The sequence below is a fragment of the Lissotriton vulgaris genome, chromosome 2_1 (genome assembly GCF_964263255.1).
Source record: "Lissotriton vulgaris chromosome 2_1, aLisVul1.2, whole genome shotgun sequence".
NCBI classification, from domain to species: domain Eukaryota; kingdom Metazoa; phylum Chordata; class Amphibia; order Caudata; family Salamandridae; genus Lissotriton; species Lissotriton vulgaris.
In genome coordinates, this window is record NC_141687.1 from 2009979241 (window position 1) to 2010001526 (window position 22286).

A 22286-nucleotide genomic window follows, 5' to 3' on the forward strand; every position below is an offset into this window, starting at 1 on the left:
ACCAGCAGATGGGAAGGCTGTTATAATGCCACAGTGTGCCTTGGTGTGTTAAGCGTGAGCGAATTCCTATTTGCATTGTATTTGTACTCCATTTGCATATGAAAATTGAAGCATGAGGGACTTGGCTGATAGAGCAAATCAGGAGTATGGCACAATCGACATAAAGGTCTGTGGAGTAGTACCGGAGTATATGAGAGCACAGATATTATTTGTTAAAGAGTGTAGGATGAATCCGTTCTGGAGTAAAGGCTCCAGGACTTTGCAAAGGGAAAGGAGGGTGAAGGAATGTTAAAGTCCAGGATGATGTATGGGTTACTAAAAATTGGAAGTGGAATTATGGTTGGATAGGATGAAAAGCTATTAAGTGCTACTAGGGGTAACCATTGGATGACAGAGAATTGAGGGCTTTGCTCCTGGATTTTACTAACCAGCAATGGTGAGAATTAATTATTGCCTGGTTGGAGGCAGGTACGAAAGTGAGCAGACTCGTGGTATGTTGGCCTCTTAGCGGGGCAGGTGTTCCTTAGTAGCAGCATTATGGGGATTTGGGAATGGGTTTAGCCCAGATTTATTCAAACCTGAATCCCTTCAAACTATATTGAAAAAATAAACTGTGACCAAATGCCCTTAGCACAATCCTAATCAAGTTATGACCTGTACTTTTTTGTGCTCGGTTTGATATTAATAATGTGAACCTGCACATTGCCTGTGCTGTTGCTTGGTATGCACTGGTATGGTGCACAAAATAATGGTAAACCTACTTATGAAGTATACTCTGTTATAACCTTCAGAAATTAGATGCCTCCCATTATGGATTGGGTTTGTTACCTTGCGGTGCATTCTCACAGAATGAGACCTCTGGGTCCTGTGATCCCAGTTGCCTGAACATAAACCAGTGTTACACCACCTTAGTCAAAAATTGATTTAACTCTGCACCCTCATCCAGAAACAGGAAAAACACTGACCTAACAGTAGCAGAGTTCATTTGCCTTGGACTCGTATCAAAGCGATACCAAAGGGGATGATGGACAGAGCGTTTGAGCAAATCAAACCCTCAATCCCAGTCAACTGGACTGGAAACAAGCATCCTGAGACCGGTTTTGGGTTCATAATCCTCATTAGCCAGGCTATCTTGAATCTAGCGGCAAAGTGAGCAAGGGACCCACGTCTGGGCATACCCTGACAACTTAGGGCGAACAAAGCAATGCGAAAGGGGATGATGGACGGAGTGTTTGAGCAAATCAAACACTCACCCCTAGTCAACTGATCTGGGTTTAATCCATCATCATTCTTTAGCTCACTCCACCACCCCAGTTCAGACATAGCCATATGCAAATCAGTCAGACCCTATGCCTTGTGGGAACAGTCCAGCCCGAACTGCCAAGCCATGTCTTCCCTGGACCAGAAACGAGCATCCTGGGACCGGTTTCGGGTTCATAACCCTCATCCGCCAGGCTATCTTGAATACAGTGGCAAAGTGAGCAAGGAACCCACGTCCGGGCATATCCAAGTGGGACGGGTATGCCCAGACGTGGGTCCCGTGCTCTCCATGCCACTGGAGTCACGCTATCCTGGCTGATGAGGGCTGAAAGCCTGAAACCAGTCCTATGATGCTTGTTTTCAGTCCAGGGAGGACCCGCCTGGCAGTTCGGGCTAGACTGTTGCCATTGGGCGCAGGGCCAAGACTGATTTGCATATGGCTGGGTCCAAAACTGGAATTGCATGGTGAGCAAAAAAACTATGTATTTAGGCCCAGATCTCTGTACTGGGGAGAATGTATAACATTGTTCTGCATTCTGTCCATCAATTGTTGTTTTGCTTTTGCCACCCGAGTGGGATGGGTATGCTCAGACGTGGGTCCTGTGCTCTCCATGCAAGCTAACCTGGCTGAAAGCCTGAAACCGGTCCTAGGATGCTTGTTTCCAGTCAAGGGACGAACTGGCCTGGCAGTTCGGGCTGGACTGTTCCCATTGGGCGCAGTGCCAATGTAGGAGAGTAGGGTCTGCTTCCTATGGTTACCCCCACTTTTTGCTGTGATTCTCTGGTTTTTCGACTTTAGTCTCTCTCTAAATTGATACCATGTACTTTAGGTACATACCAGATTGGTAACTGGGTCACCCTTGTGAGCCCCTGCGTAGTGTACGATAGGTACCCAGGGCATAGGTGCACCTTAGGCCTACCAGGGGCTGCAGCATGTATTGTGCCACCCCTGGTTTGCCTTCCAAACTGGCACCACAGGTCTGTTCACACAGCCTGGGTAAGGTGGTGTGATCACCCCTTACTTAGATATAGTATACCTATATCTATATATACATATAGACACGTATACACCTATAAGTCACTCCAAAGGTAGGCCTTAACAATCCTGGAGGCAGAGTGCTTGGTTTTATGTGAGAGAGTGCCCTAGCATGAACTGAGCCCCTCTGCAGCTTTCGGAACCATCTTCTTATAGCTGTTCTATGAAATAGCATTACCATATACTCTTAAGTGCATTATAATCCTCGCGGTCAATGCTAACTTTGGTTTGGCTTTATCAAAACATGTTGTGTAAGGTGTCAAACAATTTGGAATACTACCCCCCTAACCCCCGGCAGTCCTTGCTGCGGGGGTAGCATTCCACCCTTCTAGAGGGAGAAGACATGTAGTTACTGGTTTACCCGGTTAAAGTTAAACAGAGACTCAGCATCACAAAATGGATGCTGCTGCCACAGACACAAGCCTTGCCTCCTGTTGCTGGACGAAACTCCGTCAGGAGATGCCTGGACAATAGGTTTCCTGTCCAGGGAGGTGCCAGCACTTCCCCAGGCAGGCTTTTGTGTATGGGGGCAGGGAGGGCTGCATTCAGTGAATGCTTTCCAGACACTGACTGGGGCACACTAGGTGCTCCATGCATTTCCCAGTTCAAACCGGTTGCTGGGGCACTCTGCCCCAGCTCTGGCGCAAAACTGGACAACAGGAAAGGGGTGTAACCACCCCTTTCCCAGGTCCTCCCATAGGAGGGACCATAAGGGTAGTCCAACCCCTAAACTCAGTATAAGTATAGGAGCTGTGTCCCTAGGACTTCAGAATACCCTGGACGAAACTTTGAAACATAAATCCTGGACCTTCAACATTCCATTTCGACTGGAAGATGGAAGACATCTCCCTTGTGGTCAAGAAGTGACCACCCTGTTCAAATAGGCACCAACAGCAACTTTGCCGGTCTGCATTTTCGAGGCTACCGCTGGATCCCGAAGAATCTGCGACACAGGACATGGACTTCCAGACATCTCTGACCCCGACCTTCGATCCCAGCAAAGCTGAGACCCGTGGCGGACACGAGAGACGTGGGACCGGAACTCCTAGGCATCCTCCATTTTGCTAACTGCATCGACTCCCGAGGTATCTCGCAGTTGTGCTTTGGGGTACGAGAAGCCACAGCCCCGAGCACCATTTGCACAAGCTCAGGCCCCCACACTCCGCGAGTGTCCCGTGGGGCCCGCTCTTGCATTTCAGCTCGACACATTTTCCGGTTCCTAGTCCGTTGGCTAGTGAGCCCCCTGAAGACTTCCTTTTACATCTAACTTGCTTTCCTGGTTGCTCCAGGCTTGCTCCAACTTCCCTACAAAGGAGAAGTTCCTCAGACCTTGCTGGTCTGCACCAAAGCCAATCTCGACATCCTGCTTGGGTTGCGTTTGCCAAGGCTTGCTGGGTCCAGTCCGAATACTGAGACCGCAGTCAACTAGATCCTTCGTGGAACAGCTCAAATCCAGCTCCTGGTCATAGTCGAAGCCTCCTGGTCCTCGTGGCTCAAGAGACAAACTTCACATCTTCACCTGAAATCACTCGACCTCTGGTGGCATCTTCCTATCACCGCCCTGGTCACTGGCAAGTGACCCAGACTCTGTTCCTTCTGCTTTCATGTTTTACAGATCTTTGATCCACCCTTGGATCCACTCAGACACTTTTCCTCTGGTCGCCTGCAGCACTTCTTTGCAGCTCTCCATTGAAAACGACGATGAAACTCGACACGAAAAGACACCTATGCACCCGGCTTCCCTAGGTGAATTAACACGAGTACTCCTGTGCTCCCGTGGGTGTTGACTCTCGAAGCGTCCTAGTTTAAAAGGGTTCCATCGTAGTCCATCCGGAAGTGTCCTTAAATTGTATATTTGTAACTTCTACGTTTCCCATAGAAAGTCAATGGTATCCCGCGGCTGTGTTTAGACACTGCACACGTCTCCCGTGGGCCTCCTACTTCCTATCCTTTGGTTGTTTAGAGTAGCCCCAGCGATTTTACAGGCCCCAGGCCTGCTTTCTAATTCTCTCGTGGTTCTTATACCACTATTTTAGTATATGGTTTGTGAGACCCCTAGGGCATAACGTATAATGTGCAACTTATCGTATATTAACTCAGTGACTTGTATTGTATTTTTACCTCTGACCTCATAAAGAGTGCAGACGAGTTGTGTTTAGAATAAATGCATATATATTTGATGTATACCTTATGTGGTGTCCTTTCATTTGGTACTCGAGGGATTATAATTGGTAAAACAACTTGCTTAATACGCTCTCTGAAGTCTTAGCCTGATGACTGCTGGTCCATGCTACTACTAGGATAGCTTTCTATAAGGTTGACTTTACAACCACCATCAATAAGGGTTGATTAGACTGGTGCAAGGTGCCCACTAGAACTAGTGGACATCATGTGCCAGGCTAACTTCTCACAGTCAAGACTGATTTGCATATGGCTGGATCAAAAACTGGAATGGCATGGTGAGCAAAAAAACGATGGATTTAGGTACAGATCTCTGTACTGGGGTGAATGTATGATATTGTTCTGCATTCTGTCCCTCAATTGTTCTTTTGCATTTGTCACCCCGAGTGGGACGGGTATGCCCAGACGTGGGTCCCGTGCTCTCCATGCCACTGGAGTCAAGCTATCCTGGCTGATGAGGGCTGAAACCCTGAAACCGGTCTTATGATGCTTGTTTTCAGTCCAGGGAGAACCTGGCCTGGCAGTTTGGGCTGGACTGTTCCCATTGGGCGCAGGGTCAAGACTGATTTGCATATGGCTGGGTCCAAAACTGGAATGGCATGGTGAGCAAAAAAACGATGGATTTAGGCCAGGTCTCTGGACTGAGGTGAATGTATGACATTGTTCTGCATTCTGTCCATCAATTGTTCTTTTGCATTGGACTCCTAACATGCACATTGATTACACCAAAAGAACACATTGAACTGCCAGGCCTCTTTTAGGCCTCTTGTGCCAAAGTGGTTTATATTGCACCCTGTTCGGTATCACCAAATGTGTGTTGGGTGCAAAAAGTATATCAAAGTCAGATTCTTAGCCCATTGAGCATTTTGGTTATGGTTCCATATTTCTTCAGCAATTGAATTATGAGACCTCTGAATTCAGCAAAGATTGCAGTATTTGTGAGGGCTTTTCATCTCAAACTCTCCTTTAAGTGACTGTGGCCCATATGTACTAACACATTTTCCGATACACACATTGGGACAACCCTTTCTTACCCCGGCCATATGACTCGTTTTCTACTGTTTCAATAAATAGGCGAGATCTGAAAGAACAATTTCAGGCCTGGTTGTAGGGATAGGAGCTTTACAATGAAAAAGCAGTGTACATCTTTAGAATCTGACCTCTAAAAGTATCCGTCTTCCATTGAAGTGGAATCTCTGTATTGCCAGGACCAGCAACAGTGACTTTACACAACTTTTGACATTCCAATGAAATCACAGTTTTGAATTCTTATCGCACGTTTATCTGCTCAATAGTCTTCTGTTTGCTGCTGAGGGACTATTGGAAGGGAAAGAAGTGGAAATGGAATGTAAAAACAGAGCGCGTTGCTGCTTCCATGTTCCATGAGAACAGGAGTTTCATTGGACAAGCTAGGGTTGGGTGCTGGTATCCCCGGTTACCTCACTTAATATACTACAACGTCTGACCCGGTATCTGTGCACTTTAGAAATGCACTTCAATCAATCAGACTAGTCAGACTTCGATAATGTGTGGAATATTTTTTTAATGCAGACATCAGTGGTTCTAATGTGCTTCTTCCACCTTAACCCCCACCCCCGTACTTAAAACTGTTTATTGTGATTGTTTTGGCTCATATTATATGTCAGATTTATACACATAGGTTTTTGTCCACTTGCAGGTTATCCGATGCACTTTAGTGAACTGCAGCTGTCCAAGTTATAAGCCAGGAAAAATAAACAATCGGCAGTGCGACCAGTGCAGGCACGGATGGGTAGCTCATGGTAACCTTTGCACCTTTTAAGGGGATATTGTTTTTGAATCAAGGGTGTAAATTATTGCCTGATATTTTCGTTTTTTTTTTTCCAGCCCTAAGCAAATTAAGGATACCCTATGTGTATCCAACCGGCCAGGTCGAGATAGTGCAGTCGAATGTAGTCTTCGATATCTGCAGTCTCATGCTGTACGGAACGCAAGCCATCCCCATCCGTCTCAAGATCCTGCTGGACCGCCTTTTCAGCGTCCTCAAACAGGACGAGGTGATTCATATCCTGCAGGCGCTGGACTGGACTCTGCAAGATTACATTCGTGGCTATGTCCTTCAGGTACTGGAGTCGACGAGGATGTGGAACAGGGTGGGGATGCATACAGTGACACACTGCGCTCGATGGTGTACAGAGTCTTGGACACCAAATGAAAAGAAAACGTAGAGCAACTGAGAACAGACCTGAGCTAATGAAATATTTTGTATAGGATAAATTGCCGCTCCTTCCAAGAGCCACAAATTGCCCTTTTACCTAAAGTAACATCATGATCTTACATTATGACACGGATCAATATTTAATGATCTTGATAATCTTGCGTTTTAGTGTTAAGATTACAAATATGGCATCAATTACCTTGAAACGATCACATGAAATATTGATGACAATACATTCTTCGCCATCTTAGAAACTCTTACATGCACTGTGAAGAATCTCAGTAGGCCATCAAATACATGTGCTGTCATAAAATATTTATTGTAGTGATTGGGAAAAGTTCAGCCTTGCTAGAATTTGAAAGAACTCCAACACTCTGGAGTAATTACAGCTGTGTATGTGAGCGCTGGCAAGCGATCAATACAGGTTCATTTGTTCTCTCTGCTCTTAGTGGCTCGGAAGACTTTTAAACCTTCCAGTAGAATGCTTTGCAGAAATGATCGCCCCTATCTAGGTATTAGATTGCTCTATTCTCTGAAGTTTGCACTTCGGGGCCTCCAGTTGCCATGATGACTGTGTATATAATTGTTTTACAAAGAAAATATATCAATTTGACATGAAGACAAATATTACTGGTGACCTAAAACAACTATAGGGGATATCTTCAAAAAAGCAAAGCTATCACAGATGTCTTTAAAACGTCTGCATGAAGAATTCTGAGAGGACATTCAGAAATGCCCCACATATATTTTACACGTATGTCTTCTAGAAAAGCAAAAAGGGCAATAACCATAATCACTTTTTATATTCAATGATAAAATGTTGACATCCGCTTTAACGAATGGGATACATTTGCAGGCAAAGGATTAGCGCAGCAAATTCATACATGTCAGCAAAAAATAAATGAATCGACCAATTTGATAAGCGGGGTTGCTCTTGAGGCAGATGGCGTATGTTTTCCAGTGTTTGATGAAAGTTATTCTCAGTAGGGTTAAATTGTGATATTTTAGGCAGTTTTGCAGAACAGGTCTGTAGCATTTTCCCGACATAGGACACGTGTCGCAGTGGAACTGGTGACACTGAGGTTCTGCAGCTAGATTGCGGTCCGCATGTTGTGTAAATCCTATGCTGATTTAAGGAACCCTGCCCTGCTCTCCCTAGGAGGGTGTACTGAGGTCAGAGGGCCAAATACGTAAGATGGCTGCAACACTTAGCACTAACATAAACAAGGGGATGAAGCAACAAGGCTGTGCAGACCTGCAGATCACCCACTGACAACTTCTGTATACATGTTACTACACATGGACTGCATGTTGATCATTTGATAAGTTTAATTATTGTTGACGTGGTATCCTAATTATGCTTCTGATGTCCCATTTCTTTTCTAGGATGGAACTGGGAAAGTACTGGATCACTGGAACATAATGACCAACGAAGAGGAACTGGCTGCCTTGCAGCAATTTCTTCGATTTGGCGAGACAAAGTCAATTGTGGAGTTAATGGCAGTCCAAGAGAAAGAAGGACTATCGGTGGTAATGCCAACTGCCAGAACTAATTCCGATATCAGGGCATTTATAGAAAGCAGTAGTCACAGATGTAGCCCACCGCCTCCGGCTCCCTTAGAAAAAATAAACCCCTCCAACATTCATCACTTTGAAAACCTTGTAAACAATATGGCTTTCATGCTGCCATTCCAGTTTTTCAGTCCTCTGCCTCCACCTTTGCTGGGTTCAACACCCAACAGACATTTGATTCGGCAAGGTCAAATGAAGGTCAGTGAAAGCAAACAAGATGATCATAGCGAATTTCCTGAAAGCAGCTTCTTGACTTCCAGTTCTGCTTCATTTCAACTGGAAAATGAAGATACCAGTGTCCCGATCCAATCTGTCAGCACTAAAATCGAAGATGATAGCCCACTAAGTGATTCTAGTTCACATGATGCAGGAGCCAAGCTTGAAATGACGCCGCTGTCCCCAGAAAGCATGAGGGCAGCTGAGCGAAATGGCAGTGGGCCACGGAAAGGGCGTGTCTACTGCACAGCATGCGAAAAGACATTCTACGACAAAGGCACTCTCAAAATACACTACAATGCCGTGCACCTAAAGATAAAACACAGGTGCACCATTGAAGGCTGCAATATGGTTTTCAGCTCTCTGCGCAGCCGGAATCGCCATAGCTCAAATCCCAACCCACGACTTCACATGCCAATGAACAGAAATAACAGAGATAAAGATCTGAGGAACGGCCTGAGGATATCGGTGTCAGAAAACAATAAAAGGACAGACCACATCCCTGCACATTCAGACAATAGAGGGGCCCCGAACTATGTAACCTCTTGTACAGACTTAAAAGTGCCACCTAGTTTTCCCAACATGGGTCAAAATGGCGGCGTTCTGTTCCCAAACCTGAAAACTGTTCAACCGGTTCTTCCATTTTATCGCAGCCCAGTCACTCCACTTGAACTCGCAAATACCCCTGTTACTCTCCCTTCCTTGCCTGTAGTTTCATCATCTCAGACTGAGCATCTTTCATCAAAAGACGTGCCGTTTGATGCCCAGCCCAAAAAGAAGTCTCGTAAATCCAGCATGCCTATTAAAATCGAGAAAGAATCTGTCGAGCCAGAAAATGTAAACCCCGATCGGGTCAGTTCTGAAGGTGGTCCCCTTCAGCAGGTGGTAAGTGATGGTGAGCTGGAATCACGTGATGGGAAAAATCTAGAAATGCACACTGCCTGTCGGGTGAGCACTGGGGTGCATCCTGACAGCACTGATGGGAAACCGACACTAAAGGCGGAGTCATCCATTGGTTCGAAGTCTTTCAGCGACTCTTCGGACTCTGAGCAAGACCTGCCTCTTTCAGAGGAGGAGGGCATGGATGATCCTTCTTTTAAAACAGATCTTCTTGACAATACGTATGAGCGTCCAAAGGGCGTGGATTTTTTTAAGCCGTTGCCTGATCCTCTTTCATATATAGATCATCATTCTGACAAACAGCATTCAGACGATGTGGCTTTGCATCAGCATCTACTGAACAGGAGCTTTTACAGCTCCCTACAAGACAGGAGGTCGAACCTTGCTCCTTACGATGACTGTAAAGGGCTGGACCTCAGTCAGCATGTCTTGGGGACGATGAAGGAAGACAGTCGTTTCCACTGTGAGATCTGCAATAAGACATTTACCAACCCTTACAGTGTAAAAATGCATTACAGGAACGTACATCTTAAAGAAATGCACATTTGCACAATTGAGGGCTGCAACGCCGCATTCCCTTCCCGCAGGAGCAGAGAAAGGTAAGGCGAGGAATTACCAGCTTCAGGGCTTAATGCGTATTTAAGAGGAATGCATGTCATTTTGATGTGGGAAAAATGTAATTGTTTAGATGGTGAACTTTGAAATAGGGTCATTAATGGTGTCTCTCTTCAAACGGAAATGTGTTGCTTCTATTTTCAGGCTCTCAGTGGTCTAACTTTTACATTTGTTTTCCATTAACATATAGTTTAGAAAATCAGTGTGAAAAGAATGCAGCTCAATTACATTTTTCTTGACCACATTTTAACATGAAAACTCTCGAAAAGGAAATTAATTGCAATTTTGGTAGACACAACGTGGCACTTTGTGGACCATGATAAACATGTCTCTTTATAAACTGCTTAGTTGGAAGCATAGTTTGGGGGATGAGTTAACTAATGTCAATCAATAATCAGTAAAGAAACAACTGCAGCCCATCTCAACCAGCTCTGTTGTTACCCTGACATTTACCTCAGTGTCCTAAATCTCAACCATGCATGCAGCAGGTTCTGGGTTCCAAAGTTCAACTGACATGAATTTATTTTTTGTCAAATACAAATATTGGATACTAAAAGAAGAGGGACACAAACCGCTTTCAGGGGTTTACTCCCTTAATTTTTGCTATAGCTCTGGTTGAAGACAATAGAGTCCTCTAAAGGCATGAACTATGTACTGGAGTGGAGGACATAGTTGGTTTTGATAAAACCATGCAGTAATCAACCTTGCATAAGTGAATTAGGGCCAAAGTCGACATTAAATGGTGTTCATCTTAAGCGTTTGTTTAGTTTCCCCTGTGGGTTGAGTAACGGGGGCAACGGGCTGCACACCCCCTTGCAATAAAAAGAGAAATCATTTTTGGATCTTGATTCACCATATGCCATGGGTAGTAGAAGTGACCCCATCTGCAATTTGACCTCTGATATCATCACAGAAAGACATCATGTGGCTTTTGCCGCCTTTGACATGACTTGATACTCCGTAACCTTTGACCCAATGACATTACAGCAAGTCAGCAAGTGATACCATGAAAGTGACAAAATAAATATGTTCCGCAATAAGGCAAGATTATTTGAAGTTTAATAAACAATTCTATCTTAGTATGTTAACTCAGGTGCTGCCATGATACGGAAAGGGTACAGTCTAGATGTGTCGGGGTGCAGCCCTTTGTATACCGCAGTATTCAGTTCACATTCACCAGTAAAACTTCATATGCTCAACTCAATTACTGCTTCAGTTACCCACATGCACCCTCAAATCAAGCCATAGAATCAACACTCCAAATATCTGGCCCCTGTGTGAAATGCCTTTGCACAGCCATTAAAATACTCTGGCACTATTGGTAACAAACTAGTTCCAGTCAAAAGAATGTCCAGAAATAGAAGTTCCCCATCAGCACCCTGGTACACAGAACAACTTAGAAAACATAAACAGATATGTAGGAACAAAGAGAGACACTGGAGGAAAAACTATGACGATGAAAGTAAAAATACGTATAAGGAGCTTCAGACTCAATACAAACTCCTGATCATAGAGGCAAAAAAAAGGTACTATAGCGAGCAAATCGAAAGCGCAAAAAACTCTAAAAAGCTCTTTGACATAACCAAACAGCTTGCAGGAGATGTTCCCGACTTGAACCCTCCTTGCTCGCAAAGTTTCTGTGATTCACTAGCATCCTTCTTTTTCACCAAAGTGAATGATATCTTCTCAGCATTTAACTCCGCTGATAAACACAGCATTGAGGATATAACAATGCCACCTACTGAAATTTTTTTTCCCCAGTTTATAGAAATCACAGATAATCAAACCCAGGACATTATTAAATCCATTAAATCCGGCTCAGCATTGGATCCATGTCCCCTGCAAACTCTCCTACCATTAATGGACACTGTGATTCCTGTCATAACACAAATCTGTAATCTAATGTTCCGCACAGGAATTTTCCCTAGCCTTCTAAAAAAGACCTTACTAAAGCCTCTTCTGAAAAAATCTGGATTAGATAAAACGGAGTTGAAAAACTACAGGCCTATAGCTAACCTTCCGCTTCTGGCTAAAATAGCTGAGAAAGCCATGAACATTCAACTTGCGGAATTTATCGAGCAACACCACCTGCTCGATGAAACCCAATTTGGATTCCGCAAGTTTCATGGAACAGAAACGGCGCTCATCAAAGCGGCGGATGACATCCGACGAATCCGGGACCAAGTAGGTGCAGCAAAGTTGGTGCTCCTGGATCTATCGGCCGCTTTCGACATGGTTGACCACAAGACCTTGGTCAACCGTGTTGAAAAGATGGGCGTGCAAGACCTGGCTAAAAAATTACTGGCATCCTTTCTGGCGGACAGATCCCAGGCAGTCATCTTAGGACAATTCGAATCTGCCGAGTTGTCCTTGCCATGTGGGGTACCTCAAGGTTCATCCCTGAGTCCGACACTATTTAACATCTATGTGTCGGACCTTGCTAAAACAATCAAAGCACATGGGATGAACCTTACCTCATATGCGGATGACACCCAGTTGATTCTGGCCGTCAGAGATGATGGGGAAGCAGTAGCGGAGAATTTTAAAGCAGGTATGTTGGCTATCGGACAGTGGATGTCAGCAAACTGCTTAAAACTGAACTCGGATAAAACCGAGGTGGTAACCTTTGGCCACCTCAGCCCTGCCTGGTCCCTGGCATGGTGGCCGTCATTCTTTGGAACCTTACCGAAACCATCCACGAAGGTGAGAAATTTGGGTGTCATGTTTGACGACAACCTGAACTTTATGGCTCATGCCAACCAAACGGCCACCACAGCGTTCTACAAATTACGCTTGGTAAAGAAGATCCTTCCTTTCCTCCCCAAAAATGTAGGCAAGACATTAGTTAGCGCTCTTGTCCTGTCTGCATTAGATTATTGCAATGGCCTGTTCGCAAAGGCCCAAATTAGAGTCATCAAGAAAATGCAGACAGTTCAGAACGCAGCAGCGAGACTTCTCTCAAACATTCCCAAATTCAAACCCATAACTGAAGTCTTGAGAAGCTTTCACTGGCTTCCTATCAGGAACAGAATTAAATTCAAAACATTGTGCATTGTCTACAAATCATTACACCAACAAGCACCTCAATTCCTGAGAGACAACCTGGTTCCATATATCCCTTCCCGGCCACTCCGTTCAGCTAAGCTGAACGACCTGATTGTTCCTCGGACTAAGTTAGTCAACTGGGGAGACAGACGTTTCCTGGTTGCCGCCCCAAAACTATGGAATACACTTCCTCAATCCATAAGATCCAGTCCAAATCTCCTGTCATTCAGGAAGAAATTGAAAACATGGCTATTTAACCTCTAAAAGTCTGACGCCAAGCTAAGGAGAGTACAGCGCCGAGACGCCTGCGGGCATTTGTTCGCGCTTAAGAAATGCCAAAAAATAAATAAATAAATAAATTACTATTCATAGGTTCAAACAAACTAATACCAAGGTTCCTTTCATAGACCCAATTACAAGCAAGGTGCAAGATCTCCTACCTCAGACAGACACCACTGGGTCAGCATACAAAACACAAGGACAAACCTTTACTTCAAAAACAGATTGCAGGGGATTGTATATAGGGAACAATTTTAAAGGAAGAGGCAAAGGAAATAATACCAGTTCCTTAAACGCCAATAACAAACAATGACTTCCTTACCATTCCCCCAACCACTTAACACTTGTCGGGGGTTCGTCTTCAACAATTTCTCAACATTTAAAAATCAATTGCAAGAGATCAATGTGTGTTGGTTATTATCCAAAATGGTTACTGTCTGGAGAGGATTACAATTCCTCCAAATATTCCATATTGCATTTACAAATTGTCCAGTCAACATCAAATTCTACTGCAATAAGAAATACTAGCTCTATTACAAAAAGGAGCAATAGAACCAGTTCAAAAACAGTTTCAGGGAACAGGAGTTAGTTCACTATACCCAAAATTCCCAAAAAGATGGGTCGCTGCGATCCATTCTCGATATCAGACCATTAAATCATGTCAGGACACTTCCAAATGGTCACCCTTCAAGGGATCATTCCTTCATTACAAAAGAGAGACTTCATGGCTACCTTAGATCTAAAGAACGCCTACTTCAATATACCTGTTCCTTCAGCTCACAGAAAATATGTAAGGTTTCTGTTTCTTGGAAAACATTATCAATTCAAGGCTCTTCCCTTCAGGATTACCACCGCACCAAGAGTTTTCACAAAATGTCTAGCAGTGATAACGGCACATCTATGCAGACAAAATATTATGTTTTCCCATACTTAGATGACTGGTAATAAAAGCAAACACTCACAGCTTTTACAAATACAATACTCAATAAACCCTAACCTTGTTGCATCAACTATGGTTTGCCAATAGCCTACAAAAGTCACATCTACTACTATCCAACATACAACCATACCTATGGGCCATGCTGGACACTCATTGGCATACCCAAATAAAGGCCGAATATACAGCATACTAACACTAATTCAACAGTTTCAAAACAGGGAGTCAGATCCCAGCCAGGTCATTTCTGTGACTTCTGCTAATGATGGCATCTTTTATTTCAGTAGTCCCACATACCAAACTACACATAGGACCTCTACAAGAATCTCTGTCTCATCACTGGGTCAACTTCAGAGTCTGGTGTTGGTAGCCACCGCCCACATCACTCTATGCAGTGGTGGAATCGACAAAATCTGTTCAAAGTGATATCACTGACCATGCCATGAATGATGTAATATGTGAGGTCATCAGCAGTGCATTAAGGGGGCCGAGTTATAGTTAGCTGAACTAACTATAACAGCCACATTTTTCTGGTTTTGTACTAGTGAAATGTCCAAATAACTATAACGGCCCTGAAACCTGTGTTTTGTTCAGTTAATTTCTATGGGTTTTTAAATGCTAATTTCTAACTATGCCTACAAAGGTAGGACATGTGCAGAAAGAGGAAGAACGGCGCTGAAAGAAGCAAGAAAAATGCAGAAGTATGTATACATGGCCCCCCTCCTTACGTTGATTGAGTCACATGGGATTCTAGTGACATCCTATGCTGACGACACTCAACTCGTCGTCACTATTGACAAAAGAATCCCTGACGCTGCCATCAGACTCCAAAATTGCCTTTCAGAAGTCTTTTCCTGGCTTAACATGAATCATCTGAAATGTAACAGCGCCAAAACCGAAATAATACCTCTCGGTAAAGGCACACTCTTTTCCCCTAAAGAGTGGTGGCCCCAAAATTCTGAAGCACCACCAAGCGCGGTTGTGTCAGCCCGCAATCTGGGAGTTCAATTAGATGCTTCCCTCAGCTTCGATGAACATGTGCGTATTACCGCAGGACGCTGTTTCAGCTTAATCAGGCAACTAAAGAAATTTTTTTATTTCTTGCCCATCTCAGCCAGGAAATCAGTCGTGGTTGCGCTCATCCTTTCCCGGCTGGATTATTGTAACGGCCTCCTAGCAGGCATTAAGAAGTCCTCACTAAAAAAACTACAAACCGTTCAACATGCAGCGGCCAGGCTCGTCCTGAAACTCCCCCGTAGGTCTTCGGCCACTGCAGCCCTTAACTCACTCCATTGGCTGCCCCTCCACAAGAGAATCTTGTTTAAGCTTTTAGTCACTGTCTTTAAAGCCAACCAGTGCACGGGCCCAGCTTACCTGATCAAGCGCTTTCAGCATTATACCCCAACTCGCTGCTTGAGGTCATCAGGCGCGAATTTCCTCTCTGAACCCCGAATCAAATTAAAAACAAAGGGTGGAAAGACCTTTTCATTCCTTGCTGCTAGGGCATGGAATTGCCTCCCCCCTAATCTTAGGCATGCCCCCTCAGAAAGCCTTTTCAGGAAAGCCCTGAAGACGTGGATTTACTCTCAATCTGACTCCTCAGTTCTCGCAGCCATCTGATCCATGCTATCCAAGTAGATCTGCTGTTGGGTACAGCGCCAAGATGCTCCCTCGGGAGCGAAAGCTGCGTTTTACAAAAAACCATAAATATCAAATATCAAATATCAAGTCCAGAAAGACTAAGAAAGGTGCACAAAGAACCAACAGAGGAGCAGAACGAGGCTTTGTTGCAGAGTCATCCTGTGCCCCCAACTTTTTGCTGCCGGGTACTGGTGGTAACTGACACTGACTAACCAGGCCTGGAGCCAGTGCTATGCTGAAAGACACTTTGAATACAGTGAAAACACCTACATACACTAGGGTACACTATGGGTTGGGGTATCCCTGTGACTGGCATGACCTCCCCTGAATGGCCCTAGTACATAATGGGGCAGGGGGATTAAAACAACCTTTAACTAATAAGTGCAGAAGGAGGCAAGGAAGTGCTGAAAGAAGCAACACGGGTGCTGAAAGAGGTAAGAGGGTTGCAGGAAAAAGTAAGTGAAGTGCAGAGAGGCAAGTAAGGTGCAGAAAGAAGCGAGAACAGTGCAGAAAGAACCCACAGAGGTGTAAAAAGAGGCAAAAGGGGTGCAGAAAGGGGTAGGCGAGGTGCACAAAGAGGCAAGAGAGCTACAGAAAGAGGGAGGAGGGGTGCAGAAAGAAGAGAAGTGCATAAAGAGGCAAGATAATTTCTGAAAGAAGCAATTGAGTTGTAGAAAGAAGAAAGAGAAGTGCAGAAAGACAGGAAAGGTACAGAAAGAGGAAAGACAAGTACAGTAAGAGACAACAGGGGTGCAGAAAGAAGCAAATGAGGTGCAGAAAGAGGCAAATGACGTGCAGAACGAGTCAACCGGTGCAGAAAGAAGCAAGACAGGTGCAGAAAGAAGCATGGATAGTGCAGAATGAAGCAACAGCGGTGCAGAAAGAGTCAAGAGAAGTGTGGAAAGGAGCAAGTGAGCTGCAGAAAGAGCCAACAGAGGTCCAAAAACGGCAAGAGAGGTGCAAAAACATCCAAGAGAAGTGCACAAAGAGGCAAGAGAATGGCTAAAAGAAGCAACAGAGATGTAGAAAGAAGCAAGCCAAGTGCAAAAAGATGCAAGTGAGATGCAAAATGAGGCGGGAAAGGTACAGAAAGAAGGAAGACGAGTGCAGAAAGAGACAACAAGGGTTCAGAAAGAAGTAAAAGAGGTGGGGCAAGACAACAGGGCTTCAGAAAGAAGCAAGACCGGTGCAGAATGAAGCAACAGGGGTGCAGAATGAGGCAAGAGAAGTGCAGAAATAGGCAAGAGGTGCAAAAAGAGGCAAGAGGTTCAGAAACGGGCAAGAGAAGTGCACAAAGTGGCAAGAGAATTGCTGAAAGAAGCAACAGAGCTCTAAGTCTCCCAAATGCGAAACATATTACATTTTAAACACTTTTTTTAACTAGTAGTCGCATTTGCAGAGTGGTAGAGAAAGGGTGCTGGGCTTCCGACCAGTGCTCAGGAATTCCATTGCATAGGGCTTACAGGAGGTACCAGTAGGGCTTCTTGGCCCCCAAAGTCCATCAGGTGTAAATTGGACTTCATCCCCCATCCCGTAGTCTGCCAGGAGACACGTTTGCAGAATGGTGGAGAAAGCGGGGCATGACCTCCGAAGACGGTTTAGCAATCCCACTGTGCAGGACTTACTAGAGGTAACGAGGGATACTTGGCCCCCAAGGACATCCTTGGGGGGCCAACTACCCCTCCTATTACCTCCAGTGAAACCCACACAGCAGCATTGCGGAGTTCAAAGAGCAGGCCACGCGCCCTCTTCCCACCACTCTACAAATGCCCTCTCTGGCGCGCTCTTGGATGGGGGTTGAAGACCCCTTCGCTGCTGGGGTTCCTTTAGGGACCAACTTGCCTACCTCTTACCTCCAGTAATCCCCACACCGTGGGATTGCTGGGAGGCCATGCCCTCTTTCTCCACCACTCTGCAAACACGCCCCCTGGCACGTTCTAAGTTGGAGGATTAAGTCCCCATAAATACTGAGGGCCCCTGGGGGCCAACTATGTTATGTTATGTTATGTTATCAATCTCTTCTAGAGCGCACGAACACCCAGAGGTTTCATGGAGCAAATCTAGCAGATGCCAGGGCCAGCAGGAGTTACACTTGGGCCTGTGTGAATAGCCAAGTTTTGAACAGTCTCCTAAAAGTTAGGAAATTGTTACAGGAACGGCTATCCAAAGGGCGGGAGTTCCAGAATCTGGAAGCTAAAGTTGCGAACCTGCGTCCGCCCTGGTGTTGAAGTTTAAAAGGGGGGGTGGCCAGAAGATGGAGGTTCGCAGACCGGAGGTTGCGAGAGGGGATGTACCTAGGCAGGAGGTTGTTAATGAACTGGGGGCTGTGAATGTGGAGGGACTTAAAAATAATACAGGCCGTTTTTAAAAGCAACTCGTTGAGGGATAGGGAGCCAGTGAAGTTTTTTTTAGCAAAGGTCTGGCTGATTGCCAACGCGGTTGCTGATGGATCAATCTGGCGGCCTGATTTTGAACCAATTGGAGACGTTTGCTGAGGAAAAGTGGAATGCCTAAATAGATGGAATTGGCATAGTCCAAGTTCGATAGTGCTAAAGCTATCACCACCTGGATCAGGGCCGATTGAGTTAGCATCCGGCTGATCTTCCTGATCCTACGAAGCTGGAAGAAACTGGAGAGCACCACTGTGCCTACTTGAGTTTTTAAGGAAAGGTCCTTGTCAATGATCACCCCCGCTTGTGCGTGGAGCATTTCATCCGTCATGATGCTATCCTACATTCAAGATAAAAATCTTACCTCCTTTGTGGATGAAGTATTTGTTCAGTGCAGAAAATCCCCTTACCGTCTCGGGACAGTTTTGTAAAGGCAACCAAGTGTACTTGCCTTGCTGCATGAGGAATAAGGTGAGCAGCGCCAAACCAGCTGCTTTGCTCAATATTTCTCCCGCATGCAACTCTGTCATTACCACCTATCTCCTTGGGAGTTTCTGGTGGGCCTCTTCTGCCTGCTGCATCAGCTCCTGTCTTTTCACCGAAATCTTTGAGGCACCTCCGATCTCCATGGCGGGAAAAATAATCAGAGAGCCTGCACACAAACGATGGGGGTTGTAGCCTCACCAGAGGGATCCGGTTTCGCAACCTCCCACAGCAAAAAAATCTATATATATAATAATACAAAGCACTTTCCGAACTCCAACCACTAGATGGCGGAATATGCACAGCATAGTGAATCCAGAAAGATTCACGCTGCAAAACTACGCTAACCGGTAGGAAACTATTCGTTATCTATTGTAAAGATCAGTTGAAGATCATCAGCATAATTGAACGTAATGGCCTTAAATGCTTTCAGGGACTGAATCAAAGGAAACCAATACAGATTAAGCAGCAAGGGTGACAGTGAGTAACCCTGAGGGACCCCACAGGATGTGTGGAGTTTGCGAGCAGTGAAAGGGGCCAGGCGGACCGCTTAAGTGCGGTCGCTAAGAAGGACCTGATCCAACTGTAAGCTGAGTCGCAGATGCTGGCCTGTTTAACACAGTCAAATAAGATGGTATTATCGACCGTGTCCAACGCGGCCGAAAGGTCCAGAAGGACCAGGGCCTGTGGGATTCTTTTATCTGCATTACCTCGGAGGGTATCCATGACTGCAGTGATGACCGTCTCGGTGGAGTGGGCAGGGCGAAACCCAGCTTGATGGGGGTCTAGGTAGTTGGACTGCTCTATAAAGTTGGAACAATGAGTAGTTGCATGCGCTTCAAGGATGTTAGCCAGATGGGGGAGAAGGGAGATAGGCCTGTAGTTAGAGAGGTTTAAGGGGTCTGCTCCCGGCTTTTTGAGGAAGGGGACAACGACTGCCTCCTTAAAGGCTTTAGGAACCCTGCCCTGGGACAAGGATTCATTAAGGAAGGTCAAGATGGGAGATGAGAGAACCGAAAGATGTTCTTTACGATGTACAGGGGGCAGCAGTCCCTAGGGGAGCCGGATTTTACCATGGTCAGTACGGCCGGGGGATCCGACTTGGAATCGGTAACTGGGATACTGGCTTTAATGGTGGCGATTTTATCTAGGAAATATTTGTTGAGAGAGTTGCACAGATGTTGGGTGACCACGGGTTTAGAAAGGGTTCTCTCGGTGTTAGATAGTTTGTTGACGATTGCGAAGATGTCTTTGGATTTATTTTTCCAGTTTTCTATTATTTCCGAGAAGTAGGCGGCTTTAGCTAGGATGATGGCTTTTTTATAATCTGCTCATGCCGCCGAATATAGAAGTTTAGCATCCGGGTCATAAGCCAGTTTCCTTTTCCGCTCTTTTTGGCAGATGGCTAATTTTTTAACCCTCAGGTCATGGGAGAACCACTTCTGGGCTTCCGAGCGGTGGGCGGTTTTTAGTTTTTTAAGTGGGGCATGTGTGTTACTTGCTGCTAGTAGCCAGTCTGAAATGTTGGCTTCAGCCAGATCTATATCAAGATTATCTGCAGAAGTGGAGCTATCTAGACTGTCCAGGAAAGCTTGTTTATCAAGGGTGCTCCATTTTGTGATAAGACCCCCCTCAATTGCCGGGGGCTTGCTACAGGTACTGATAGAGATGGTAAAATTAATTAGGAAGTGATCGGACTATATACAAGGAGATATGGTAGGTGTGGAGACAGTGAGGTTAGTGCTCCACACCTGGTCCAGAGTGTGTCCCTTGAAGTGGGTAGCGGAGAAGATATGGTGACTGAAATTGAGATCAGAGAGGAGTTCCATTAATTCGCTGGCGTGAGGGCCGCCAGAGTCATCAATGCACCAATAATTAAAGTCGCCAAGTAGGAGTATTTTTGCATAATCCGTGACCACAGTTGCCAGTTGCTCACACAGTGAGAGAGGAAATGAGGACATGTATTGAGGAGGTCTGTATATTAGGACACAGATTAATGGGCCAGCCTTAGAATCGAGTTTAATAATCAGATTGTCTGCTGCAGGGAGGTTTAAAGGGGACATAGAGGTGAAGACATGGTCTTTGTGAATGATGGCCGCTACTCCACCTCCCACCTTTCCTGAAGCCCGGTCGACATGCAAAATCTAATAAGTGTTTGGAAGGGCCGCCAGGATGTCCGGGGAGGAGTCAGCATTAAACCATGTTTCAGTAACAAAAAAGATGTCTGGTTTATCTGATAGGAGGAAAAGGAAGATATCTAATTGATATTTAACTAAGGAGCGAGTATTGAGGTAGGAAATGCGTAGCCTTGAGTCTCTAACCTGCACCGGGATGGGCCTCTGGCTATGGCGAGGGACGGTAGGCAGGAGTCCTAGATGTGTATTCTGCTTTTGAAGGATGCCTAGGTGTTTGAGGCGTGCGTGGATGGCGGGGCAAAGCGAAAGGGTAACCTTCTTAGGTCCTCCCAGGGGTAGGTAGTCGTTTCTAGCAGGGGACTGGCCCCTGAGCCCGGCCTGGCATGGACGGGCACAGGTGGGCTTACCTTTGGCGTGCCGGCGGCACACCCACTGCGCGCGTCCCCTGCGCATCCAGGTTGGTAAGATCATTTTATGCTTGTGAGGGCAGGTGGTGCCAAGACAACTAGTTTTCCACCCCAAATTCTGCCCCAAGACGGTGGCTCAAGTGATGAGCAGCGTTCCTTCCTGATCTCCCCGACTGCGCCTAATCGGCTGAGGGTATGAGACTCGCGTTGGTGCAAGTGAGTGAAGAAAGTGCGATAAGTTTAAAAACACACAGTTAAAATGAGAACAGCTTAGCTACTATTCCCGGCTTTCCGCCTCAGGAATGGCAATCTGCCTGGTAACTAGCCCACCACATAACTCCAGTAAGCACCACACAGCTGGATTGCAGAGAGGTGGTCCCAGGCTCCGCTCCCTTTTTACACCAAACTGCAAATGTGGCTTCTGGCGTACTGCTGCTCAGAGGATGAAGTCCACTTGTGTCCTGACATCCTCATGACACAAGAGGACCTCATCGACCCACCAGCAGTGCACCAGAAGCAGCGTTTGCAGAGTGGTGTAATAAGGGGCATGGCCTCGGACCACCTCTCTGCAACGCAGGTCTGTGGCGCTTACTGGAGGTACCTGGTGGGCTAGTTGGTCCCTAGGAACCCTCAGGATTCAAGGGGACTTAATCCCCCAATTTATAAAGCACAAGGGGGTGGTTTGCACACTTGTTATATCAGGCCTGCACCCTACCTACACCACTGTGCAAACGCCCTCCCCCAGCGGGTTGTAACTTGGGGGATTAAGTCCCCTTGAATCCTGAGGGTCCCTGGGGGACAACTAGCCCACCAGGTACCTCCAGTAAGCGCTACAGAGCTGTGTTGCAGAAAGGTGGTCAGAGGCCACGCCCCATTTGACACTTCTCTGCATCACAACTCTGTGGCGCTTACTGGACGTTTCTGGTGTACTAGTTGGACCCCAGGGACCCTCAGGATTCAAGGGGGCTTAATACCTCAACTTAAAACACACC

General features: G+C 45.8%; 1 protein-coding gene across 2 annotated transcripts in view; it reads left to right on the forward strand.

Moving 5' to 3' along the window:
• The window catches only part of BNC1 (basonuclin zinc finger protein 1), a 205251-nt gene that overhangs the window by 139688 nt on the left and 43277 nt on the right, over positions 1-22286 (forward strand). For both annotated transcript variants that reach the window (XM_086958231.1, XM_086958232.1), the window contains exons 3-5: positions 6156-6258; positions 6344-6579; positions 8061-9961. In XM_086958231.1, coding sequence (XP_086814357.1) covers positions 6156-6258; positions 6344-6579; positions 8061-9961 — 2240 coding nt within the window. The remainder of the gene's footprint in view (positions 1-6155; positions 6259-6343; positions 6580-8060; positions 9962-22286) is intronic.